Source organism: Salmo trutta, chromosome 30, assembly GCF_901001165.1.
Source record: "Salmo trutta chromosome 30, fSalTru1.1, whole genome shotgun sequence".
NCBI lineage: Eukaryota > Metazoa > Chordata > Actinopteri > Salmoniformes > Salmonidae > Salmo > Salmo trutta.
In genome coordinates this window covers 18,077,877-18,105,605 of record NC_042986.1, presented here as the reverse complement: position 1 = coordinate 18,105,605, position 27,729 = coordinate 18,077,877, and the positions used below count along the sequence as shown (strand labels likewise).

The following is a 27,729-nucleotide window of genomic DNA, read 5'->3' as shown; positions in this document are numbered from 1 at the left end:
TAAATGTGGCTTGCATTACATAAATATGGAATTGTAAACTGTAGGTTTGTAAATTCAGCCTATGGTATAGCTTGCTATGTGTAACAATGACTCACACAGACCTGACACTTGCATGGTGATCTATAAATACTTTACAACAGTTTTCTACTAATCTTCAGATAAAATAACAACAAACACATTTTTGCATAAACCTTTTATGTCATTATTGTTTTTTGTAACATATATTAATATCATAGACAGAGGTTATAATTAAATAACAACCCACATTTAAATAAATAATATCTCAATGCCTCATTTTTATACTCATGTTATGTGCACTGACATTGCAGTTGACCCATGTTTGACTTTTAAGGACAGTGGAGGGGAGCTGGTAGAGGAGCGTTCAGTTCAGCAGGGTAGCCTACACCACCGGTTCCCAACTCTGGTCCTGGAATACCACCAACAGCACACATTTGTGTTGTAGCCCCGGACAAACATACAGTAACTGATTCAACTCATTGAGGGTCTGATGATTAGTTGACAAGCTAAATCAGGTGTGCTAAAAAAATGTCTGCTGTTGGAGGTACTGGAGGACCGGAGTTGGGAACCACTTGCCTACACAACAGTGTTGTTAATTATCTGATACAGACAGTTTAACCGATAGCTATGTGCTGACCAAAATGACTATGCTCGGTCAGTCAGGTCACAAGGTTTAGTCATGACCTATGACCTTTTGAGGTGGCAAGTTTCATTTTCCAGTGAACGAAGTTGTTCCCATTTCTTCTAATTGCACAACATAAGGGTGAGTTGCAGTTCAAACTAGCTGCTGGAGAAATACAGGCAAAGTCCTCAATTGTCTACAAAAAATGGCATTGATCCTATAATAAATAGCTTTGCAGTGAGAATCATTGCATTGAGCAGGAAATAAAAAAACATAACAAAAAAAAGAAAGAAAAAAGAATGAAAAAGGGAAATGTGGACAATGAACAAAACTAACATTGGTAACAGTGGTTTCAAAGAATGTCACACCATATTGACAGTTAAAAAGGAAGCGAAGTTGCTCATTCATTTTTCTAATAAAAGAAAAGAAAGAAGTCAATAATGTACATATTTTATAATGACAGTATTGTAAAATAAAATGTTGACTGAACCGGATAATAGTCAGTCAGAAGTTGGTGGCTTCTGATGATGCCAGACGGACCCTCACATAATTGCCAGTTAGTGGTGTTTGCACTTTCCAGAGATTATATTCACAGAGCTTTCTGTCCAAATGGAAAATATAGATTAAGGCCGGGGTTTAATCTGATCGCAATTTCTCCGCAATGCACATTTTAAAAGCAATATTCCCGTGTTCACAGAGACCACATTCACGGTAAACGCTGCATATGTTGGCTCAATCCGAAATTACCTTAAATGGTGCATTGTCCAAATCCGCCTTTTGGATTGAATCCCGGTCTATGTATATTGCTGCTTCTCTGCTTTCCCACCTGTCAGTGGGCTTATTTTGACCCTGGATAATTGATCCCAAATCTATTTACCTGTCTGGACAGCAAATCATGTCTAAGCATGCCACTGACAAGTTGCCCTGAACCTGCAGAGAAAACTGATGGGGACAAGACTGTTGTTTCTTTCGCCAGTTGTTTGAGTTTGACAATGTCTACATTGTTATTATAAACAGTGTTAAATGTGTGTAAAAATGTGGTAATCAAGAGAGTCAACATCACATGGGAAGGATGTGATCAGTTCCAAAGAAATTTGCAACATTGAAATTCATAGCTGAGATTTCAATCATATTACAAGAAAAAAGGAAGTCAGTTCTATGAGCCAATGATGTCAAACACATAGTCATTCAGTTAAAGCAGTAGCTGATAAAGGTTGTTCAAGTAGTTTTATCAGATGAGTGGACACCCTTTAACCACAGTCCATCAGGTGTTCATTTTCAGGATATTTCAGCTAGACTATTGCAGATACGGTAGTTCTTTAAAAACAAAAGTGACTTTCTCTCCAGTGCTTGTCAACTAGAGGTCTTAGCTACTGTATCTGTTATCAAAAGCGTTTTTAATTCAAACCTTCTTCGTGCCAGGATGGTCAGCTTGACTGCACTCCATCATCACTCCTCAGAGATCCACAGGACGTTCTCAGTAGGCTGCACCATCAATCTGACTGGATGAAACTATCAGGAAGAAAATCAATCCCATAATAAGTTAAATGACTACATTGCACATCTATGCCCCGTATATGGCAATGAAAAGTACTGTATTTGGTTTCAACTCACCCGTTGAATCCACAGGTTAAACTTCTGTTGATTTTCCTATAGCAACCATTTCTTTGCCCTGTGAAGAAAGTACTGGCCGTCGGTTTTCTTTGATCTTCATAGAGATGGAATATACATAATGTAACTAAATTCATACATTTGACAATGTGCAGTGTAATTTTTATGAAGGTTTACAATTAGATCCAATTACTGGCTTGATCACATCATTTCACCACACCTTTTGTAGGCTCTGAGGAGCAGCCAGCACTGGTGGTTTGGGAGAGATGGAGGGCTTCTTCCTGATGGTAGCAGGTGAGCTGTTCTTTCTGAGGCTGGGTGCTGCTGTTCTCTGGCTGACATGGGACTGGGAACTCTGGGACGTGACAGATGACGAGTCCTCCACCTCTCCACCAATAGCAGAGAGGCAGCTGCGTTCCAAGCTTATGAACACACTGGTACTCTCACCTGACGAATCTGTGCAGCCCACTGGAATATCAACAGAAAGGTATGTAGATATGGCATCACTCAGGTTTGACACATGCTTGCACATATAGTGCCTTGCAAAAGTATTCATCCCCTTGGTGTTTTTCCTATTTTGTTGTATAACAACCTGTAATTTAAATAGATTTTTATTTGGATTTCATGTAACGGACATACACAAAATAGTCCAAATTGATGAAGTGAAATGAAATAAATTACTTTAAAAAAAAAAATTTAAATGAAAAAATAAAAACGGAAAAGTGGTGCGTGCATATGTATTCACCCCATTTGCTAGGAAGCCCCTGAATAAGATCTGGTGCAACCAATTACCTTCAGAAGTCACATCATTTGTTAAATAAAGTCCCCCTGTGTGCAATCTAAGTGTCACATGATCTGTCACATGATTTCAGTATATATACACCTGTTCTGAAAAGCCCCAGGGTCTGCAACACCACTAAGTAAGGAGCACCACCAAGCAAGCGGCACCATGAAGACCAAGGAGCTCTCCAAACAGGTCAGGGACAAAGTTGTGGAGAAGAACAGATCAGGGTTGGGTTATAAAAAAATATCTGAAACTTTGAACATCCCATGGAGCACCATTAAATCCATTATTAAAAAATGGAAAGAATATGGCACCACAACAAACCTGCCAAGAGAGGGCTGCCCACCAAAACTCACAGACCAGGCAAGGAAGGCATTAATCAGAGAGGCAACAAAGAGACAAAAGATAACCCTGAAAGAGCTGCAAAGCTCCACAGTGGAGATTGGAGTATCTGTACATAGGACCACTTTTAGCCGTACACTCCACAGAGATGGGCTTTACGGAAGAGTGGACAGAAGATAAAGCCATTGCTTAAAGAAAAAAATAAGCAAACATGTTTGGTGTTCACCAAAGGCATGTAGGAGACTCCCCAAACATATAGAAGAAGGTACTCTGGTCTGATGAGTCTAAAATTGAGCTTTTTGGCCATCAAGGTAGATGCTATGTCTGGCGCACACCCAACACTTCTCATCACCCCGATAACATCATCCCCACAGTGAAGCATGGTGGTAGCAGCATCATGCTGTGGGGATGTTTTTCATTGACAGGGACTTGGAAACTGGTCAGAATTGAAGGAATGATGGATTGTGCTAAATACAGGGAAATTCTTGAGGGAAACCTGTTTCAGTCTTCCAGAGATTTGAGACTGGGACAGAGGTTCACCTTCCAGCAGGACAATGACCCTAAGCATACTGCTAAAGCAGCACTCGAGTGGTTTAAGGGGAAACATTTAAATGTATTGGAATGACCTAGTCAAAGCCCAGACCTCAATCCAATTGAGAATATGTGGTATGACTTAAAGATTGCTGTACACCAGCATAACCCATCCAACTTGAAGGAGCTGGAGTAGTGTTGCCTTGAAGAATGGGCAAAAATCCCAGTGGCTAGATGTGCCAAGCTTATAGAGACATACCCCAAGAGACTTGCAGCTGTAATTGCTGCAAAAGGTGGCTCTACAAAGTATTGACTTTGGAGGGGTGAATAGTTATGCACGCTCAAGTTTTCCATTTTTTTGTGTTATTTCTTGTTGTACAAGAAAAAATATTTTGCATCTTCAAAGTGGTAGGCATGTTGTGTAAATGAAATGATACAAACCCCCCAAAAAATCAATTTTAATTCCAGGTTATAAGGCAACAAAATAGGAAAAATTCCAAGGTGGGTGAATACTTTCGCAAGCCACTGTATCAAGAGTAAAGTACTGTATGTCTGTTAGTTTTAGTCTGTAGTCATCATGTACCATCCAAGAACAAGAAAACTCACTGAGATGAAGGTTTTGTTTCTGGTGATTATGATGATTACTGAGGTCCTCTTCTGTCACAGTCGCCGGGAAAGAATAAACAATATGATTGGCCTCCCCTCCTTGTGTCTGGTTGCCAGGGTAACCAACCGGAGGTAAAGAACCTCGTCCAGAGGAGGAAGATGAGTGGCTGCAGGAGGTAGAGGCACTACTGCCTGAACCAATGGAGTTTGGCCGGAGATATTCAAGATCTGTTTGTAGACAAGACGGCACCGGGGCTGACAAAGGAAAGAGACAATTCAGTCAGTGAGTACATTACGCATTGTGTTGTTAGTTCATGAGTATGGGACTTGGGACTTGGCTGTGGACTTTATACAGTACCTCTTCCTAGCAGGACACAGTTGACAGCCCTGTCACAGATTGCTGCCTCACTAGGCTGGATGTCCATGAAAGGTTTCCTCCCCATCCCATTGAACACCCTCTCCTGCATCCGCAGGTCTACAACACACCAAACACACTCTAACACATTTTACCAAAACATCAGTAAGATGTATTTGTTCACAATTGCACCCCCCAAAGAAAATAGATCAATAATTACAGACAGAGGTTGGCTAGAGGAACAAACAAATAAAGTCTATGACTTAAAAATCCCATTTGAAGTAGACAGTTGATAAAAGCCAATGAATAGCGATTGACAGGGCATATACAGAATGGAGGATTAACCTCTGCTGTAGGCAGCTTGTTCCCAGAGAATCTGCTCCAGGTCTCTGGTCCATGACCTTTTCACCTCTGCCCTGTCAGCCTTCAGAGTGTACGTGTCCTGGGACTTCCTCCTACGGATCCAGATCTCAAAACACAGACCACTCTCTCCAGAGTTATGTGTCATCCCGATATCAGACGTCTAGACAAAAACAGAAGTGAAAGAAAGACTAAAGAAAGAAAGACTAAATAAATACTGATTTCTGTTAGCAATTTCAACATAAGGGCTGGATGATTTGGTCTTTGTTTCGCAAACATAAAGGCCGGTAAGATTGCATTATTTTTGTTGAACAATGAAAACAATACAAAATATTTATTCTGAAAATGGGGTCCTTTACGGTTGTTCATGTAAAAAAGTTATTTATATTGTATACACACTTTGAAAGACTGTTTGTAGATGTACACATCATTGCCCACGTCTGTCTTCTTGGTTTTGCTGAAGAGAATGAGATCCTGGAAGAGGAAGATATGGCGGAAGCACTTCTTCTTCCTGAAGAACACGATAAACTCATCCTGGCGAATCAGCTGGCCCTGCTCCTTCAGGTTCACCTGGAGGGGTAGGAATGGAGAAAAAGATATCCATGTTTTTCCTGAAAATCCTTGATACAGTTTATACAGTAATAGGCGATCATTTTCCCCTTATACGCCCACATTTCCCTCATATTTACACAGCTGTTCATAAGTTACACATTATTTTGTAGATTGTTATGATTTGGTTGGTAAACTTACATCACAGTCCTGGATGGCGTCCATGGTGAGGAGGTCATTGCCATGACGCATCTGGAAGCGGATCACATCGGCTGCAGCCTGGAGCTCTTCCCTGTCCCTGTCTCTCTGAGGCCCACATACCCCCAGCATGTCCTGCAGCAGCAGGCTGTACTTACTGATCCTCTGGATGGGCCTCAGCAGGTAGGAGGACAGGTCCATGTGGTCCCCCAGCTCCTGCTGCTTCCTCTGGAGTGGGAGGAGATGGCACAGAGAATTGGTCACAGGAGGGATGGAGAGAGCATTGATAGGAATTGACATTGATCTTTGACATTGAGCATTGATGGGAGTGCCTCACCTTAAAGATGTCATGGCGATGGTGAAGGATTAAGGCATCTGACTGAGGCTTGTTCTTACTGTAGAGAGCATAAAGGCCTAAACTTTCTCTCTGCATATAGGGAGGAGAGTTTACAGTCACAACAGGAATATTCAAGGTATCAACTTCAGTAGCAAATTCAACAAATCAACAGAGTTATAGAACTCAAGCTTAACATGTAGAACATGTGAATTAAGAGACATGAGCAGGTGAACTGTAACTCACGTGTCTTAGGAAGCAACGAGCCACTCCTAAGGGTTCTGTCTGACAGGCCTCCAGCTCCCTGAGGAAGAAATGGCCGTGGAAGTCATACAGCTTCTCCAGGTTTCCAAATATCACTCCACGTTTGCCCCGCAGGTCCTGGGGCACGTCAGTCCTCTCCAGTAGGGGGAGGTAATGCATCAGGATGTAGCCCAGGGAACGCACATACTCCCTCTCTGTTAACAGCAGCTCCTCCATGATCCTCTGCAGCTTCCTACACAGATATAAAGTTACACCAACAACACAGCCAAACACAAGCTCTCCTGTTCAGTCCTCTGAAAAAATAATGCATGTCTGTAATGTACCTGTGCCACTTCAGTGCAAGCTTAGAGACAGAAAAAGCACAGAAGGATAAAAATACATTGAGTCGTTCTAAGGTGAAGGTCTTGCTCAATTAGTAACTCACATAACACTGCCAGCGTTCTCCTCTGGACTTGCCAGAGATGTTGTTCCCTCACACCTTCTCACTGATGAGCTAGTATTCCTTGAAGAGGCCTTCTCTGCCCCCTCTTGGCCACTACAGGACTCTGCTGAGCAGAAGCTGCCATGCCGTGAGATCTGGAACTTCTGAGCAGCCTGCAGGATCCGGCAGGAGGGTTGCCCGTGGGAGCAGGACGGTGTCTGGACCCGAGCCTCAGACTGACTGGACATGGCGGTCGCACACGAGTCCTCGCTCATGGACCGGCCCAGGCCCCCGCGTTTCCATAGGAACCACTCACAGCCCACCGTCTGTGAGTCTGCAAGGGTGGCGGCCTCTCTTCTCCTCCCTCGACAGGCCTCTCTCCTGCTGGGCTCCCTCTCCGCTCTCCTAATGGATTTGGTACGGGGAGAGGCCGGCACGGTGGTGGCCTTTGACCCTTTACAAGGTCTGTTATTCTGAGGCTTGAAGTTGATATTACAGCAGGTCACAGAGTTGTTCCTGCTCTCCAAGATCCCATGATACCTTTCCACCATAGAGCCTGTTGGGGGATTGTACCAGTGTGGTGGACCAGGTCTGGGCAGTAACAGAGCTCTATCATGATGAGTCACTGTCTGAGCTGTGGCCTGATCCTCACCATGTCTACGTTGTTCATACCAGGAGCCTGTGTTCCACAAGGCCCTCTCCACATCCTGTAGTCTCTCCTCCAGTTGCTGCCTAACCTCCTGACACTTGAGCCAGGCTACGTTCCACACCCGCATGCCCCTGGAGCCCCTCAGAGCACACGCCTGGGCCTTCACCTCCTGGAAGCGATCTGGGGAGAACTGGACAAAGCTCTCCTGGTACATCTGGAGTGTAGAGATATCATCCGTCTCTGGGTGTCTGCCAACCTGCTCCTGGCCCAGGTATTGTCTGCAGTCTTTGGCCAGTTCAGTAGCCTGGAAGAAAGAGACAGAATACCTATTCAAAAACCTGAAAGAGGCATTGAGAGGCGATAGTCATTCAAGCTTCATTACTTTTTCCTATATTCCTACAACATGACAACATCAATATGATATGCTATACAGTATATGAGATGTAAACAGCAATTGTGGAAAAACCCATCCCACCAACCTGTTCACAGAAGCTGCACACAGAGACCATAGTCTCCAGCTCACTGGAGCACCTCTCTGCCCGTGAGAGGGAGTCAGCCAGGCCAGACTTGAAAGTGCACACCATGGTCCTGAACACCTCACTCTCAGGGTATGGAGATGGGCCCTGGATCTTCTCCGCCTCTTTCACCAGGACCATAGCCTGGTGCTTCTGCTCCTAAAAGATAGTAACAGACAAATTAAACAACAAAAAATGACTTTCATGGGCACTTCCATTCCGCCTTGTCCAAATAGATTCCAATGAAACAAGTATGAAACAGTGTCAACACTTTGCCGTGGTGTGGTGGAGAGAGAATGAATGGAGAAAGTCGAACTTACATTGGCTTCAGAGAGGAATGCTCTGAAACCCTGGAGAGTATGTGCAACCTTTTCTCTAGAGTCCTCCACAGATTCTGCCTCCAGCAACTGCCGTTCCCCTTCGGCATCAAACCATTCCCTGATCTACATGAGGAGGAGGATTATAAAAATGTTATACCCCCAAAACATGGCGTAGTCATATAGTCAGTTAGTTATCATCATGCAATCGTTCTTACAAGAACAGCCCCTGGATGAACCTTACATAACGAGTATACAGTATGTATATGAGGAGCCTCTGAATGTACCTTAGAGAAGTGGCCCTCCATTTCTCTGAGTTGGAGCAGGTATTCAAGGTGCTCCAGGGACATGTTGGATCTTTGCACCAGCATATGGGCTTGCTCCTCTACATGGTTGTACATACAGGTCACAGAGTCTACAGCATCACTGTACAGAGAGGTCAGAGGTCAAGGAAATAATACATTGATATTCATTTTGTGAAGGAGCCTCTCAATTGGCCCAGCCATACTAAACAGTGACAGGTAGTGGTTTCCCGAGTGGCACACCGTTCTAAGGCACTGCATCTCAGTGCAAGAGGTGTCACTGCAGTCCCTGGTTCGAATCCAGGCTGTGTCACATCCAGCTGTATTTGGGAGTCCCATAGGGCGGCACACAATTGGCCCAGCGTCGTCCGGGTTTGGCCGGGGTAGGCCGTCATTGTAAATAAGAATTAGTTCTAACTGACTTGCCCAGTTAAATAACGGTAAAATATATATCTATATTTTTTAAGTATACCTGTAATCCTCACAGTGAGAGTATCTGAGGTCACTCTCCCTCCTCAGCCTGGCCAGCATGGCTCCGCCCTCCCTTTGCAGAGCGACCAACCGGCTGTCCTCCAGAACATCCTTCATCAGCGTTCTCTGTTCTAGAATACACCTCTGTACATCCTGCCACACATGGAGAGAAGGGTTTCAGCATAATAAGAACCTCAGTTCAATCCAACATGTTTTCAGTAATACAGTGTCGTCAAAGTCAAGGTTAAACTCATTACCTGCACTTTGTCAATCTTACGACCTCCCTCTAGTTTTCTGATGGCCTTCAGTAGCAAACCTGAAGCCTCCTGGAGATCTGACATGAAGGGATGAAGTTTCTGAAAGACAAATGTACTGTTCATCAGACATCAAAGCACAACAACAAACAAGAGTTCTCTAGTGTCTGTCTATTGCTCTAACTGTCCCACATGATGGAGCTGCAACCAGTCCTGGTGAATGTAGGGCAGGGTGTCCTCTAGGGGTCTAACTGATGGAGCTGCAGCCAGTCCTGGTGAATGTAGGACAGGGTGCCCTCTAGGGGTCTAACTGATGGAGCTGCAGCCAGTCCTGGTGAATGTAGGACAGGGTGTCCTCTAGGGGTCTAGTTGATGGAGCTGCAGCCAGTCCTGGTGAATGTAGGACAGGGTGTCCTCTAAGGGTTTACCTGATGGAGCTGCAGCCAGTCCTGGTGAATGTAGGACAGGGTGTCCTCTAGGGGTCTAACTGATGGAGCAGCATGCCAGTCCTGGTGAATGTAGGACAGGGTGTCCTCTAGGGGTCTAACTGATGGAGCTGCAGCCAGTCCTGGTGAATGTAGGACAGGGTGTCCTCTAGGGGTCTAACTGATGGAGCTGCAGCCAGTCCTGGTGGCTGTAGGGCAGGGTGTCCACTAGGGGTTTACCTGATGGAGCTGCAGCCAGTCCTGGTGAATGTAGGACAGGGTGTCCTCTAAGGGTTTACCTGATGGAGCTGCAGCCAGTCCTGGTGGCTGTAGGCGTTTACCTGATGGAGCTGCAGCCAGTCCTGGTGGCTGTAGGGCAGGGTGCCCTCTAGGGGTCTAACTGATGGAGCTGCAGCCAGTCCTGGTGGCTGTAGGGCAGGGTGTCCTCTAGGGGTTTACCTGATGGAGCTGCAGCCATTCCTGGTGAATGTAGGACAGGGTGTACTCTAGGGGTTTACCTGACGGAGCTGCAGCCAGTCCTGGTGGCTGTAGGGCAGGGTGTCCTCTAGGGGTTTACCTGACGGAGCTGCAGCCAGTCCTGGTGAATGTAGGGCAGGGTGTCCACTAGGGGTTTACCTGATGGAGCTGCAGCCAGTCCTGGTGAATGTAGGGCAGGGTGTCCTCTAGGGGTTTACCTGACGGAGCTGCAGCCAGTCCTGGTGGCTGTAGGGCAGGGTGTCCTCTAGGGGTTTACCTGATGGAGCTGCAGCCAGTCCTGGTGAATGTAGGGCAGGGTGTCCTCTAGGGGTTTACCTGATGGAGCTGCAGCCAGTCCTGGTGGCTGTAGGGCAGGGTGCCCTCTAGGCGTTTACCTGATGGAGCTGCAGCCAGTCCTGGTGGCAGTAGGGCAGGGTGTCCTCTAGGCGTTTACCTGATGGAGCTGCAGCCAGTCCTGGTGGCTGTAGGGCAGGGTGTCCTCTAGGCATTTACCTGATGGAGCTGCAGCCAGTCCTGGTGGCAGTAGGGCAGGGTGTCCTCTAGGCGTTTACCTGATGGAGCTGCAGCCAGTCCTGGTGGCAGTAGGGCAGGGTGTCCTCTAGGCGTTTACCTGATGGAGCTGCAGCCAGTCCTGGTGGCTGTAGGGCAGGGTGTCCTCTAGGGGTTTACCTGATGGAGCTGCAGCCAGTCCTGGTGAATGTAGGGCAGGGTGTCCTCTAGGGGTTTACCTGATGGAGCTGCAGCCAGTCCTGGTGGCTGTAGGGCAGGGTGCCCTCTAGGCGTTTACCTGATGGAGCTGCAGCCAGTCCTGGTGGCTGTAGGGCAGGGTGCCCTCTAGGCGTTTACCTGATGGAGCTGCAGCCAGTCCTGGTGGCTGTAGGGCAGGGTGCCCTCTAGGCCGTAGGTCAACTGGCTCCCCTCCACCAGCTTGTGCAACGCCTTCAGTGATGTCACTACATCAATCTGTCAGTGACAGTCAGTGACATCAGACAGCAATTCTCCCAGAATAAATACAGTAACTGTTCATGAAATGATAAGCTTGATGGAAATCATTAGAGGAAACCCTTGGATCAGATCTGACCTGTTGTCCAGGACATTTCTCTGGGCGATGGCAGCTCTCTTTCTCCACCAGGATAAGGACACTGTGTACTGCATGGGGAATCTGCTCCTGTAACATACTCAAAATATGAGACCTCACAGCAATAAATAGTTATCAGTAAATGCATGAGCCTATACCTGCAGCAGTGGAGGCTGCTGAAGGGAGGATGGCTCATAATAATGGGTGGAACAGAGGGAATGGAATGGCATCAAACCATGTGTTTGATGTATTTGATACCATTCCACCTATTCCTCTCCAGCCATTACTACGAGCCTGTCCTCCCCAATTAAGGTGCCACCAACCTCCTGTGACCTGCAGGTAAAGCCGAGCACAAGTCAGGGGAGTGAGGAGTTTAGTTGAGTTCAGTATCATTTTTAGCAAGTTGCTATCCTCTTGATGTGATTTTGTGTAGTGCAGATCCCAATATGACCAGGAAGATGACAAGTCTTTCATACCTGAAGCATCAGCAAGGCCTTATTGAACTGTGATGGAGGTGGATTCTGCCGAGCATCAATAACTAGTGTCACTCCAAGTTCTCTTAGTTCCCTCCTAGAAAATATGAAGATGAAAACAATGAATTATTTTTTATTTTATTTAACCTTTTTTTTAACCAGGTAAAACCCATTGAGGTTAAAAACCTCTGTAGCCTGAACCACAATGCACAATGCACAATATACCTGATTACAGAGTGGAGGTAGAGCAGCAGTTTGCAGAGTTCTAGACTAGACACTGATGGAGATCTCCATCCTTCCTGGTCTCCGTACACCTCAACCACCAACCGACCTGTCCTGTCTCTGCCTCCTAAATACGGGAGAGGGGAACATGAGGATCTTTCACTGAACAGAGATGTCATCCATCTCTGTCTCTAAGGCAAACTATGTAAGGGTTCCATACCAGTAAGACATGCTATTCCCATCTGGAGGGGGTGAGTGTTGGGTTCTGCTGAGTCTGGTGCCTGGACCTTAGACCTGGGCACAGCATAGTGACCCGAAGGCTGCTGGGTTGTCTCAGGGAGAGGGGCCGGTGGAGGGGTCTGTTGTCCGTTTCTAACAGACATGGAGGGTTGGCAAGCCTGGGAGACATCTTTAGAGAGGAAGAATGGTACAGAGGGATGTAATAAATCAAATCAAATTTTATTTGTCACATGCGCCGAATACAACAGGTGAAATGCTTACTTACAAGCCCTTAACCAACAATGCAGTTTTAAGAAAAATAAGTGTTCAGTAAAAAATAGATAAGTAAAAAATAATTGAGGTAATATGTACATGTAGGTAGAGTTAAAGTGACTATGCATAGATAATAACCAGAGTAGCAGCAGCGTAAAAGAGGGGGTGGGGTGGGGGACCATGCAAATAGTCTGGGTAGCCATTCGATTAGCTGTTCAGGAGTCTTATGGCTTGGGGGTAGAAGCTGTTAAGAAGCCTTTTGGACCTAGACTTGGCGCTCCGATACCGCTTGCCATGCGGTAGCAGAGAGAACAATCTATGACCAGAGTGGCTGGAGTCTTTCACAATTTTTAGGGCCTTCCTCTGACACCGCCTGGTATAGAGGTCTTGGATGGCAGGAAGCTTGGCCCCAGTGATGTACTTGGCCATATGCACTACCCTCTGTAGTGCCTTGTAGTCGGAGGTCGAGCAGTTGCCATACCAGGCAGTGATGCAACCAGTCAGGATGTTCTCAATGGTGAATCTGTAGAACTTTTTGAGGATCTGAGGACCCATGCCAAATCTTTTCAGTCCCCTGAGGGGGAATAGGCTTTGTCGTGTCCTCTTCACGACTGTCTTGGTGTGTTTGGACCATGATAGTTTGTTGGTGATATGGACACCAAGGAACATGAATCTCTCAACCTGCTCCATTACAGCCCCGTCAATGAGAATGGGGGGCGTGATCGGTCCTCCTTTTCCTATAGTCCACAATCATCTCTTGTGTCTTGATCACGTTGAGGGAGAGGTTGTTACCTGGCACCACACGGCCAGGTCTCTGACCTCCTCCCTATAGGCTGTCTCATCGCTGTCGGTGATCAGGCCTACCACTGTTGTGTCGTCGGCAAACTTAATGATGGTGTTGGAGTCGTGCCTGGCCATGCAGTCATGGGTGAACACAGAGTACAGGAGGGGACTGAGCACACACCCCTGAGGGGCCCCCATGTTGAGGATAAGCAGGGCAAATGTGTTGTTACCTACCCTTACCACCTAGGAGCGACCTGTCAGGAAGTCCAGGATCCTAGGGTCCGTAGTTAAGTGATTAGCTTTGAGAGCACTAGGGTGTTGAACGCTGAGCTGTAGTCAATGAATAGCATTCTCACATAGGTGTTCCTTTTGTCCAGGTGGGAAAGGGCAGTGTGGAGTGCAATAGAGTTGGCATCATCTGTGGATCTGTTTAGGCGGTATACAAATTGCAGTGGGTTTAGGGTTTCTGGGATAATGGTGTTGATGTGAGCCATGACAAGCATTTCAAAGCACTTCATGGCTACAGACGTGAGTGCTACAGGTTGAAAATGTCAGCGAAGACACTTGCCAGTTGGTCAGCGCAAGCTCGGAGTACACGTCCTTGTAATCTGTCTGACCCCACGGCCTTGTGAATGTTGACCTGTTTAAAAGCCTTACTCACATCGGCTACGGAGAGCGTGATCACACAGTCATCTGGAACAACTGATGCTCTCATGCATGCTTCAGTGTTGCTTGTCTCGAAGCGAGCATAGACGTGATTTAGCTCGGCTGGTAAGCTCGTGTCAATGGGCAGCTCGCAGCTGTGCTTTCCTTTGTAGTCTGTTATAGTTTGCAAGCCCTGTCCCATCCGACGAGTGTTGGAGCCGGTGTAGTACATTTCAATCTTAGTCCTGTATTGATGCTTTGCCTGTTTGATGGTCCATCTGAGAGCGTAGAGGGATTTGTTATAATCGTCTAGGTTAGAGTCCCACTCCTTGAAAGCGGCAGCTCTACCCTTTAACTCAGAGCGGATGTTGCCTGTAATCCATGGCTTCTGGTTGGGGTAGGTACGGTCACTGTGGGGACGATGTCATCGATGCACTTATTGATGAAGCCAGTGACTGATGTGGTGTACTTCTCAATGCCATTGGAAGAATCCCGTAACGTATTCCAGTCTGTGCTAGCAAAACAGTCCTGTAGCTTAGCATCTGCGTCATCTGACTACTTCTTTATTGACCGAGTCACTGGTGCTTCCAGCTTTTAGTTTTTGCTTGTAAGCAGGAATCAGGAGGATAGAATTGTGGTCAGATTTGCCAAATGGAGGGCGAGGGAGAGCTTTGAAAGCGTCTCTTTGTGTGGAGTAAAGGTGGTCTAGAGTTCTTTCCCTCTGGTTGCACATTTAACATGCTGGTAGAAATGAGGTAAAACGGATTTAAGTTTCCCATTAAAGTCTGCGGCCACTAGGAGCGCCACCTCTGGATGAGCGTTTTCCTGTTTGCTTATGGCCTTATACAGCTCATTGAGTGTGGACTTAGTGTCAGCATCGATTTGTGGTGGTAAATAGACAGCTACGAAAAATATAGATGAAAACTGTCTTGGTAAATAGTGTGGTCTACAGCTTGTCATGAGATACTCTACCTCAGGTGAGCAAAACCTTGAGACTTCCTTAGTATTAGATTTCATGCACCAGCTGTTGTTTACAAATATACACAGGCCGCCACCCCTTGACTTACAGGAGGCAGTCTATCTTGCGGATGCTGCGTAAACCCCGGCAGCTGTATTTCATCCATGTCGTCGTTCAGCCATGAAACACAAGATATTACAGTTTCTAATGTCCCGTTGGTAGGATATTCGTGATCGTAGCTCATCTATTTTGTTATCCAAACATTGTACATTGGCTAATAGGACTGATGGTAAAGGCAGATTACCCACTCGCCGTATGATCCTTACAAGCTTACTGATCGCTGTACACAGCCCATCTGTAAATAGCCCATCCATCCAACCAACTACCTACCTCATCCCCATATTTGTTTTTGTTTTTCTGCTGTTTTGCACATCTATTGTGTTATATTCTCCTACATTCCTTTCACATTTCCACAAACTTCAAAGTGTTTCCTTTCAAATGGTACCAAGATATGCATATCCTTGCTTCAGGGCCTGAACTACAGGCAGTTAGATTTGGGTATGTCATTTTAGGTGAAATTTGAAAAAAAGGGGCGGATCCTTAAGAGGTTTTAAAGAAAAAATCTTCATCCAGTATGAGGTGAGTAATCACTGTTCTGATTTCCAGAAGCTCTTTTCATTCATAAGAGACTGTAGCAGCAACATTATGTACAAAATAAGTTACAAATAACGCGAAAAAACACACACAATAGCACTTAAGAGCCCGTAAAACGGCAGCCATCTCCTCCAGCGCCATTCATTTTTTAAACAATTGTGTTTAAAAAAAATCACCTTTATATATTACAGAATAAGAAACATATTTCATGCTGTAGATCTCTTACCTTTGGGCAGTCTCCGCCTGTTCATCTTTGGGGAAACCAGTCCAAAAGCTGTGGCGTTTTTACATTGCACTACATGTAAGCTGGGAATCTTCTCTGCAGACGAGACAATATCCCTCCTAATTTTTCTTCCTTGTATCACTACTTCACACTTCTCTGATGTGTCCACAACAGTGGTCGACAGAGAAGAGGAACATCTCCCATTGTTCTCTATAGCGTCACTCAGGCATTGTAAAATTCCACTGGATATAGTGTTACTTTCTCCAGACTCCCTACAGTTAACAGTGCTAACAGGAGGAATCTGGTCCTGATGTCCTGGGTCTGGATGGCAGCACTGCTGGGAGACACCAGGACATAGTTCTTTACCCTCTAGTCCCAGCCTCCCCTCACATGGACCAGCCTCCTCCAGAACCGCCAGTGTATTCAGTGTATTGTCTCTCTCAAAGGTAACAGGGTTCTGCAGTGCTGAATGGTAAGACTCCCTGTACCGGCACCAGAGCTCCTGTGCTTTGGACACCTGGCCCATTCTCCTCCTCATGCAAGGGGTGCAGGGGGGCTCCTCGGAGGACCGGATGGTCCGGCCGCAGGGTAAGTGTTCCCTGAGGGGCTGGTTGGGGGCCAGGGCTTGGGCCAAGGACAGGGGCAGGGCTGGAGCCAGAGGGACACCAGGCCTGTTAAGTGGAACAGGCCTAGACATGAGCGCTCTGGGGTGTTTGTGACTGTGGGCCCCACTGAGGAGCAATGCTTCTTTCTTGTTAGTGAACTCCACCAAGTCCACATATTCCCCCTCAACCTCAGAGGTGTTGTTGCTGCGGCTGTCCCATGTGTTGGGAGACACCCAGCCTATGGGCTTAGCCATAGGCCCATCCTGATCCACCTTAACCAGCCGGGAGCAATTACTGTCCACCAGACGCAGCGACACCGCAATGCCATGTTTAGCAGGAGAGATCCTAGTCTCCACAGAGTACGCAGGTGCAGGGTGAGGCAGGACCAATGAGGGCCCGGGCCCTGCCACTACCTCCTGTTGAACAGCAGCCGGGGAAAGAGATGATGAGGCCATAGTTCTGGGTTTATCCACAAACTCAGGGAGAGTCACCTGCGCCCATGGCACTTTCACAATGCCCTGGTCTGTGGAGAGGACACAGCGGCTAAGTGGAGTACCGTGGCGGCCTTGGTTTAGCTCCCCTAGCCAGTCCTCAGAGAAGATGCAGGGGTAGGAGGTCTCAGGGATGGGTGTCTCCTCCACCTCCACCTCCACCACCTGACCCTGTCCGTCCTCCAGCAGGCTCCGGACCACGATGCGGGCGGCCTGCTCAGAGAAGGGAGCAACCTGCAAGTAGAAGTCCCCTGGGCACAGAAATAGGGGGTTGATCGGGGCCAGCTGAATCACCACTTTCTCATGCAGACACAGAGGCCAGCCCTCACAGCAGAACACCACATCAGAGTACTGGGCCTGACGGGAGAAAATGACAGACATTTTTTTACCATTTAATTTGTCTTTTCAATTAGCAGTACAAGACAGAGAGGAGTTGAAGGCAGTTGCAAACTTTGCAATTGAGCTAACTTTGTTTTGCATAGGTGGTCATTATTTGAGCCTGTAGGTGTGTATGGTAAACTGTTACGGTATGTATAGCTGTGCATCTGTGCTGATAAGTATAGCTCTGAGGTTGTTGACTCACACAGGCAGCCTGCTGAACACTCTCAAGGATGTGTTTGGCCGGGATGAGGAAGTCCAGTAGACACTGGAGGGCATCTCCACGGAAACGTTCCTCTATTACCTGGAAGAGCTGGCTCAGGACGGTGGGGGCTGTGGCCTCGAAGGGGGGAAAGAGGGCTGAGAGAGTGTTCTGGATGGACCTGTCCAGAGACTCAGTGTTCTATTAACATAAGAGATAGCACAAATAAAGGTCAGCACAAACAAAAATGTAAATATTCAACAATAACAAAGAAAATGACCAGGAAAAGCTAAAGATAAAGATTAGATACAGGCAGGAGATTTTTTTTCCCACATACAGTACCTTCAGAAAGTATTCATAGCCCTTGACTTATTCCACATTTTGTTGTGTTACAGCCTGAATTCAAAAATGATTACATACATTTTTTTCTCTAACCCATCTACACACAATACACCATAATGACAAAGTGGAAACTTGTTTTCATACAATTTTGCAATGTCTCATTTAGTATTCACACCCCTGGGTCAATACTTTGTAGACGCACCTTTGGCAGCAATTAAAGCTGCGAGTCTCTTTCCACACCTGGATTGTGAAACATTTGCCCATTATTCTTTTCAAAAATCTTCAAGCTCTGTCAAATGGGTTGTAGACCATTTTTAGGTCTTGTCATAGATTTTCCAGTAGATTTAAGTTAAAACTGTAACTCGGCCACTCAGGAACATTCACTGTCTTTTTGGTAAGCAACTCCAGTGTCAATTTGGCATCGTGTTTTAGGTTATTGTCCTGCTGAAATGTGAATTCATCTGCCAATGTCTGGTGGAAAGCAGACTGAACCAGGTTTTCCTCTAGGATTTTGCCTGTACTTAGCTCCATTCTGTTTCTTTTTTATCCTGAAAAATTCCCCATTCCTTAATGATTCCAAGCATACCCATAACATGATACAGTCACCACTATGCTTGAAAATATGGAGAGTGGTACGCAGTAATGTGTTGTATTGGATTTTCCCCAAACATAGCACTTTATATTATGGACAAAAATTGAATTGCTTTGCCACATTTTCTTCAGTATTACTTTAGTGCCTTATTGCAAACAGGATGGATGTTTTGGAATATTACATTCTGTACAGGCTTCCTTCTTTTCACTATGTCAATTAGGTTAGTATTGTAGAGTAACTACAATGTTGTTGATCAATCCTCAGTTTTCTCATATCACAGCCATTAAACTCTGTTTTAACTGTTTTAAAGTCACTATTGGCCTCATGGTGAAATCTCTGAGTGGTTTCCTTCCTCTCTGACAACTGAGTTAGGAAGGACGCCTGTGTCTTTGTAGTGACTGGGTGCATTGATACACCATCCAAAGTGTAATTAATAACTTCACCATGCTCAAAGGGATTTGTCTGCTTTTTTTACCCATCTACCAATAGGTGCCCTTCTTTGCTAGGCATTGGAAGACCTCCCTAGTCTTTGTGGTTGAATCTGTGTTTGGAATTCTCTGCTCATCTGAGGGACCTTTAGATAATTGTATGTGTGTGGTACAGAAATCAGGTAGTCATTCAAAAATCCTTTTAAACACTATTATTGTACACAGAGTGAGTCCATGCAATTTATTATGTGACTTGTTAAGCACATTTTTACTTGTGAACTTATTTAGGCTTACCATAACAAATAGTTTGAATACTTATAGACTCAACACATTTCAGCTTTTCATTTTTTATTAATTTGTAAAAATGTGTAAAAACATAATTCCACTTTGACATTATGTGGTATTGTGTGTAGGCCAGTGACAAATCATCTCAATTTAATCAATTTTAAATTCAGTCTGTAACATAACAAAATGTGGAAAAAGTCAAGGGGTGTGAATACTTTCTGATGGCTACGGTGTCATATATCGCTGATTTGAACATCTAAAAGCAGCACTGCATCCCTTAAGGTCATAAAATACACAGCCACCATTGTCTGCTATCCTTTGATCCTGGCATCCTTCAGTATTTTTCCAATAAGATGTCAGACCCCACCTTTTTTTTTCTTCCTTCATACAGCACAATCCAATAACCGTTCACCAGAGACAGATGTTGACAACACGAGGGCAAAGTTGCTGTGGATGTCAGGGTGGCTACAGTATCACAGGAGACATTAAGCAGCCTAAGAATCATATAGGCAGATACCAATTATCCATAAACAGACCGGGGGTCTCAACTAGAAAAGAGGCCTGGTTTATGGTTTCACATTCTCTCTGATCTCATCAGACTGGCCCATCACCCACTTTTAGGCCCTGCTTAATTTAGCTTTGTGAAGGCCATGTGTCGGCTGTGGGAGGTAAATGTACATGTGCATGTTTCTAATCTCAATAGATAGCCTCTGTAGGAGAAAACATTGTTATATGGTTTCTGGTGCAATGTGGTTACAATGCCTTGCCAAGTTACATAGCCTGGTTTCAATATAATTGCAGGGATATAATGACTGGCAAATGTTACTAGACACCACCCTCTTGATTGTTCAATTATATTTCCACAAAGAGTAGGCATTTCAATAAATATGCAAAATGTAAAGATGAAGCGATTTTATCAACAATAGGCTACATCTGTTTCCTCAATGGGAAAATATGTTGCCTGCTTGCATCTCTGTTCAGTTTGTTTTGAATAGAGAAATACCACTGTGATCATTCCACAGATCACTCCACATAACTCAATGTATCCCAGCTGTGGTGTGGAGGTGGAGAGAGAGTCTGGGCGTATCAGGATGTGACCAGACCAATCCCCTCAGACCTCATCTGGCTAACTAGACTACTTCCCATCCAGCTCTCAGTTAGAACATCTGCTAGTCTATGGTGGTCAGGAGAAAAACCTACCCTTTCACTAACCTCTGCACCCAGTAACCCAATCTGTACTCTGACTGCTCGATTTGTACACTTTTATGTAACAGTCTGACTAGGGTTGCAAAGGCAGGACATATTACTGGAAACCTTCAAAGTTTACCTGTAAACTACCAGAATTTTGGTATCTTTCAAGGATTTTTTGTAATCACAAAACATCTAGCGGACCTTTTTTACAGGTGTCTGTAATTATCTTTGGCCCTCTGCGTGGCCTTATCACATGTAAAATATATGAAATAACTAATTACGATGATTTAAAACATGTAATTGACAAAGCTGTAAAATATTATCCTAAATATCAACTTGGTGAATACCGTTGGTGTTTAATATGAGGGTTTTAGCATGAAATACTCTTTACATATTTATTTACACACCTTTATTTATTTTACTATGTCAGTATGTATTTGTTGTCAATGTTTTGGCATCAAACTGATGGCAGTTTTGAAAAGAGTAAATAGTTGGAAGAGAACCATATGGTCTTTCTACTAGAAACTCATGGACAATATGGACACAGGTATAAAAAATATATACTACTGTATATATTAATACTTTAAAAAAGTTATTCAAGTATAAATTACCAAAGTTGCGATAGATTGCAATAGATTTTCTGTTAAGTACCGAAATTACTGAAGATTTTCCAGTAACTTTGGTAAAGTACCATTAGCTTTGCAACCCTAAGTCTGACACAAGATACTAGACCTCCTCTAAAAGCCTCTCCCAAGTCTCTGGAAAGGCTTTAGGGACAAGTTCCGCATATAACATGGACACTCCCTCTTGATCTCTCCAGAAACAACGGTCATTACACTTCTCGCATGACTGGGCCACAGCTCAGAGCCTCAGACACACACCCTTTGTGTACACATCAATGAGCCAACAGCAGTGGGCTCATGATTATTTACAATTGATGATGTACTTTAGCTGGGAAACACTTGGGATTTTCATCTTATGAATGTTGGATCATTGTCTTGGAAAAGCTCTGTTGCCCCTGAAGAAGATAGAAACACCTGCTACATGATCAAGGGAGTTTCTATGAAAGATGTGTTTTGTTCTTCATAGTCTGAATTTTTCATACCGTTGAAGTTGGAAGTTTACATACACTTTGGTTGGAGTCATTAAAACTCGTTTTTCAACCACTCCACAAATTTCTTGTTAACAAACTATAGTTTTGGCAAGTCGGTTAAGACCTCTACTGTGTGCATGACACAAGTCATTTTTCCAACAATTGTTTACAGACATATTATTTCACTTATAATTCACTGCATCCCAATTCCAGTGGGTCAGAAGTTTACATAAGTTGACTGTGCCTTTAAACAGCTTGGAAAATTCCAGAAAATGATATCACGGCTTTAGAAGCTTCTGATATGCTAATTGACATCATTTGAGTCAATTGGAGGTGTACCTGTGGTTGTATTTCAAGGCCTACCTTCAAACTCAGTGCCTCTTTGCTTGACATCTTGGGAAAATTAAAAGAAATCAGCCAAGACCTCAGAATTTTTTTTTAGACCTCCACAAGTCTGGTTCATCCTTGGGAGCAATTTCCAAACGTCTGAAGGTACCACGTTCATCTGTACAAACAATAGTACGCAAGTATAAACACCATGGGACCACGCAGCCATCATACTGCTCAGGAAGGAGATGCGTTCTGTCTCCTAGAGATTAACGCACTTTGGTGAGAAAAGTGTAAATCAATCCCAGAACAACAGCAAAGGACCTTATGAAGATGCTGGAGGAAAAGGGTACAAAAGTATCTATATCCACAGTAAAACGATATCGACATAACCTGAAAGGCCGCTCAGCAAGGAAGAAGCCACTGCTCCAAAATCGGCATAAAAAAGCCAGACTACGGTTTGCAACTGCACATGGGGACAAAGATCGTACTTTTTGGAGAAATGTCCTCTGGTCTGATGAAACAAAAATAGAACTGATTGGCCATAATGACCATCGTTATGTTTGGAGGAAAAAGGGGGAGGCTTGCAAGCCGAAGAACACCATCCCAACCGTGAAGCACGGGGGTGGCAGCATCATGTTGTGGGGGTGCTTTGCTGCAGGAGGGACTGGTGCACTTCACAAAATAGATGGCATCATGAGGTAGGAAAATTATGTGGATATATTGAAGCAGCATCTCAAGACATCAGTCAGGAAGTTAAAGCTTGGTCGCAAATGGGTCTTCCAAATGGACAATGACCCCAAGCATACCTTTAAAGTTGTGGCAAAATGGTTAAGGACAACAAAGTCAAGATATTGGAGTGGCCATCACAAAGCACTGACCTCATTCCCATAGAAAATGTTTGGACAGAACAGAAAAAGCGTGTGCGAGCAAGGAGGCCTACAAACCTGACTCAGTTACACCAGCTCTGTCAGGAGGAATGGGCCAAAATTCACCCAATTTATTTTGGGAAGCTTATGGAAGGCCACCCGAAATGTTTGACCTAAGTTAAACAATTTAAAGGCAATGCTACCAAATACTAATTGAGTGTATGTAAACGTCTGACCCACTGGGAATGTGATGAAAGAAATAAAAGCTGAAATAAATCATTTTCTACTATTATTCTGGCATTTCACATTCTTAAAATAAAGTGGTGATGCTGTTTGGGGTTTTAGGCTGGGTTTCTGTACAGCACTTTGTGACATCAGCTGATGTAAGAAGGGCTTTATAAATACATTTGATTGATTGATTGATCCTAACTGGCCTAAGATAGGGAATTTTTACTAGGATTATATGTCAGGAAATGTGAAAAACTGAGTTTAAATGTATTTGGCTCAGGTGTATGTAAACTTCCGACTTCAACTGTATGAGATGCAGGGCCTGGTGTTGGGTCAATAGAAAACCGGGTCTGTGGCTGACCTGACCTGAAAACATTTTTCAAGCACCTTTACGGGCCTCTGAATAAAGTTCTTGTGTTACGTCATACTATGGTTGAATGAGTTGATCTCCACACTTAAAATAGCACTGCGGGGCAGGTTACTTATCAAGGCATGATAACAAGCCCTAAGGAAAGCATGACAGGTCATTCATTGGTCATTTGAGAAAAAAAAGAGAAAAGCAGCCGAGGGTCTGCAATGTGGGAAAGTGGCATTAGCAGGGCTAGCACTGCCATGATTCATTGTTATTGTTATGTCTGAGCAACAAGAGAACACCCGAAGGTATAAACAGCAAGCCTGCCTAACGGTCTACTGCTGAGTGCTGACATTCTGCTGAGGTAGGTCTAACACTGGGCACTAAATAAATACACATCCCATTTCTAAAATAAATGGGTCGTTTCAGATTGCAGTTTATTGCATTAGGATATCCCAGTGGAGGTAGAGTACATTCTTATATTTCAGAGTTGAACATTTCTCTTCACTAAACAGCCAACCCAAACAACTCCTTCTAAGCCAGTGGCCAAGACGCCTTTTAAGTATCCTAAAGTATTTCAGTATGAATTATCTTGTATACAAAATGTCTCTGTAATACGTTCATGGATAATGTTATTTGGCAGAGCATCTGAGCAATTTCTGACACAAATTTAACTTCAGATAGGCAAAAGCTCAATTTCCTGTGTTTACGTCAGTTTTTATTTTAACGTTCAACAAATTGGGTGGAGATAATGTTTAGACTCTCCTAGACCAGACTATCTTTGTAATGTCTGAGGGGCAGCTTTCTGTTGGCCATCAGGAGATAACACTGTCCTGTAAGCCACCCCCAGGATGACTGTCCAAAAAACACACATCATTCTCAGTGGTCCCCCAGGACAGGCAGGCACAGTTTACCAAACTAGCCAATTACAGTCAGAATCTAAGAGATCACAAATACCTAAAAGGAATGGCACACTGGACATCCTTTTGCAGCTGGACCAATAGAGGGTTGTTGTAGCATCCTATCCCGTGAATCTTTCGTATCCTACGTCTGGTACATTTTTCCCATGTTTCTATTGAACATTTTATTAGGTGTGTTAGTTCTGTTTGACAACTTTGGTTAGCCTTAATTATATCTTGATCTGGCATCCACTAAACAACAAACACATACTGACTTTTTAGGAATGCCCAAAAATGGAGATTAGGACAAAAGTGTGTATTGTTTAGTTGGGATGAGCTGCCTGTCAGTAACCAACCAAGATGCTATGAGTCTGTTCAGTTGAGAAGCTAAGTTCCTACCATGCATCCAAAGGATGAGATTTCAACATCAAGCCATAGTACACTCTTAGAAAAAAAGGTGCTATCTAGAACCTAAAACGGCAAGACCCCATAGGACAACCATTTGAAGAACCCTCTTTGGTTCCAGGTAGAACCCTTTTGGGTTCCATGTAAAACCCTTTCCACAGAAGGTTCTACATGGAACCCAAAAGAGTTGTACCTGGAACCAAAAAGGGTTCTACCTGGAACCAAAAACTCACTGAGCACACAATGGTTGAATCAATGTTGTTTCCACGTCATTTCAATAAAATGACATTTAACCAATGTGGAATAGACGTTGAATTGACATATGTGCCCAGTGGGAAGGGTTATCCTACGAGGACAGCCGAATAACCCGTTTGGAACCCTTTTTTCTAAGAGTGTAGTTGTATTTAGAAGGCAACTTCTTCAATAAAATATGTGAATAATTAAGAAAAGTACAGTGTTGGTCATTATACAGTCCCTGTGACAGTGAGCATTTAGTCTTACAGAGATGGCAAACAATGCAAACTAACACAGCCAACTGCAAACGAACACAGCCAACTGTGAAGATAAACCCAGCAAGTTTCCTCCTTTGTAACCTCAATCAGCTGTGGTTTCTGGGCTTTGTGCCCAGATGTAGACTACTTACTGTAAATGTACTGGTGTGGTGTTGCAGAAATGAGATTCATATCTGTGATCTAAATAAATCAATGTCACTGTAACATTGTTTTCATTTACAGGCCAGTTAATAGAAGGGTCTCACTCTCGTATCACTCCAGATACTTTATCAGTATCTGTCTCGGTTTAGTCTCTTTTGGGTTCCATAAATGGTTGCCCTGAGTGTAGCAGACTGACTGCTGCACATTTACATGCTAAATCAACTGTTCAGGTAAATGTCCATAAATGTATTTTTTGACATTGGCTCTTTAAAAACTGTGCTTGTGTCCATAATCATGGAACTAAACTGATAAGCAAGCTATGTACAGTGAGTATACAAAACATTAAGAACACCTGCCCTTTCCATGACATAGACTTTCCAGGTGAATCCAGGTGAAAGCTATAAATCCTTATTGATGTCACTTGTTAAATCCACTTCAATCAGTGTAGATGAAGGGGAGGAGACAGGTTAAAGATGGATTTTAAGCCTTGAGACCATTGAGACATGGATTGTGTATGTGTACCATTCAGAGGGTGAATGGGCAAGACAAAATATTTAAGTGCCTGTGAACAGGATATGCTATTAGGTGCCAGGCACACCGGTTTGTATCAAGAACTGCAACACTGCTGCTTTTTTCCCGTTTAACAGTTTCCCGTGTGTATCAAGAATGGTCCACCACCCAAAGGACATCCTGCCAACTTGACACAACTGTGGGAAGCATTGGCGTCAACACGGGCCAGCATCTCTGTGGAACGCTTTTGACACCTTGTAGAGTTCATGCCCTGACTGAGGCTGTTTTGACGATAAAATGAGGTTGGGGTGCAACTCAATATTAGGAATGTAATTCCTAATGTTTGGTATACCCAGTGTTATTAAACAGAGGGCAGAATTGAAATATAACCTCTCCTTGATAACACCTGAACAAAGTCATGATACATGTTCCCTGACGTAAATGGACCCGGGACCCACAAAATGCTGAGGGCAAATATCCTGCATTACACAGCAGAATTTACAGACAGGCATTAAATTACACACCAGTAGATCTATTCTGAGAGAATATCTCAACATCTTGACTCACCACCTCAGATCAGAACGTGCTAACGCCCTCCATGAGAACATGCCAAATTACAGTGAGAGAAAATAAACACAGGCCTAATCTGTGTGGATCTACTGTCAACCATCACTGAGCCACTGAGAAGCAGACGTTATATTTAGTTGTTTCACAAGCTCTGCAAATGGGGCATTTATTGCATGCAAATACTAATTATGATGCCTTGTCTAGCAGAATGGCTTGAAGTTGGTGGCAGACCAGTAGTCTGGCATTAGTAGTGAGCTTAAAAACATTTCATTAAAAGTGGGGGATCATCTTTACTCATCCTCCTACCTGTAATTATGTCACAGCTGAACATAGTTTTATTCAAACTGGCAGTTTTCCCTCCCCCGCATGATCACAGAGATAACAAGTAAATAGAGAGCTTGAATTTTATAGTGTTCCATGAGTGTCCTCAATGTTTAAGAACTTACTGAGGTAACCAGGCAAGACAGTACATCATTTTTAATGCTAAAGAAATAACTCTTGTTTTCAGGTTGTGATTCAATGGAAACATACCGGTATGATGGTCACTTCAGTTCCTAAGTCTACCTCTCCAATGTACTCTCATCCTGAGCTATAAAGAATATAAACATATAGCCATCCCCTCTCCAGAGCCTGAGTAGCACTTGAAACAGCAAAACATTAATTTGTTTTTTTTCCCCAAAGGGATCCTTTGTGCAATTCTATGTGCTGGACTCTAAGAGGAGACGCAGGGCAACAGATTCAGTGAGTGTTTTGGGAAATCACTGGGAAATTGCGAATCCACAGTAACCTGAAACCCTCACATTGAGTCAAAGCATTTTGCTGTGTAGCTAGCTAGGTGTGCAAACAGGAAGCTCTACATGTGTGTTTGCAATGACAGAGATTATGGGGCCAATTTAGACATTTGAAGCATGTCCATTTAAAAAATATATATTTTAAATGATTTCCAATATGATGAAAATCCTATCAAAAAAGAAAATACAAAAACTACACACATGAAATTGAATGAAATACAGTCAAATTAAGCCGTGTTGAGCAGCAGTTACAGTACCATGTTTCCTACAGTGTGTTGGTTATCCAGTTAAGCAGGGATGTACAGAGTCCAGTCAAGAGGATAATCCTTAGACAGATGGGTCTCACAAGGTGACAAACTGACCACAGTATTCTCCAATGTATCCACATGGTCTCTCATTGCTTAGTGAAGAGGACAATACTTATAGAAACAGGAAAACTTGAATAGAATATATAGATCTTTTTTAAATCTTGGAGCTCCCGAATGTTCTTCTGCTGCTGCTAATAACTCTCCCTGTCTGCTTTCTCTCTTCTGGTGTTATGTTTGTCTGCCCACAGTTTGAGAGGGG

At 44.1% G+C, this 27,729-nt stretch overlaps 1 protein-coding gene across 2 annotated transcripts; it reads right to left on the bottom strand.

Moving 5' to 3' along the window:
- Positions 1–178: 178 nt before the first annotated feature.
- On the bottom strand, positions 179–27,729 carry quoa (quattro a). 2 transcript variants are annotated; one of them, XM_029723149.1, is made up of 24 exons: positions 27,420–27,729; positions 17,634–17,831; positions 15,958–17,407; positions 12,420–12,608; positions 12,203–12,326; positions 11,981–12,074; positions 11,508–11,594; positions 11,273–11,389; positions 9,507–9,605; positions 9,251–9,402; positions 8,764–8,902; positions 8,480–8,602; positions 8,124–8,318; positions 6,999–7,948; positions 6,557–6,806; positions 6,314–6,403; positions 5,980–6,204; positions 5,629–5,799; positions 5,215–5,392; positions 4,873–4,989; positions 4,515–4,769; positions 2,472–2,719; positions 2,255–2,348; positions 179–2,152 (listed from the first exon to the last, which is right to left on the bottom strand). In XM_029723149.1, exons 1-23 carry the CDS (start codon positions 27,420–27,422, stop codon positions 2,271–2,273), a joined length of 5,532 nt encoding a protein of 1,843 aa, XP_029579009.1. In that variant the 5' UTR covers positions 27,423–27,729; the 3' UTR covers positions 179–2,152; positions 2,255–2,270. The 2 variants fall into 2 exon arrangements, with proteins under 2 accessions (XP_029579009.1, XP_029579010.1); XM_029723150.1 differs by having other exon boundaries at positions 2,255–2,312.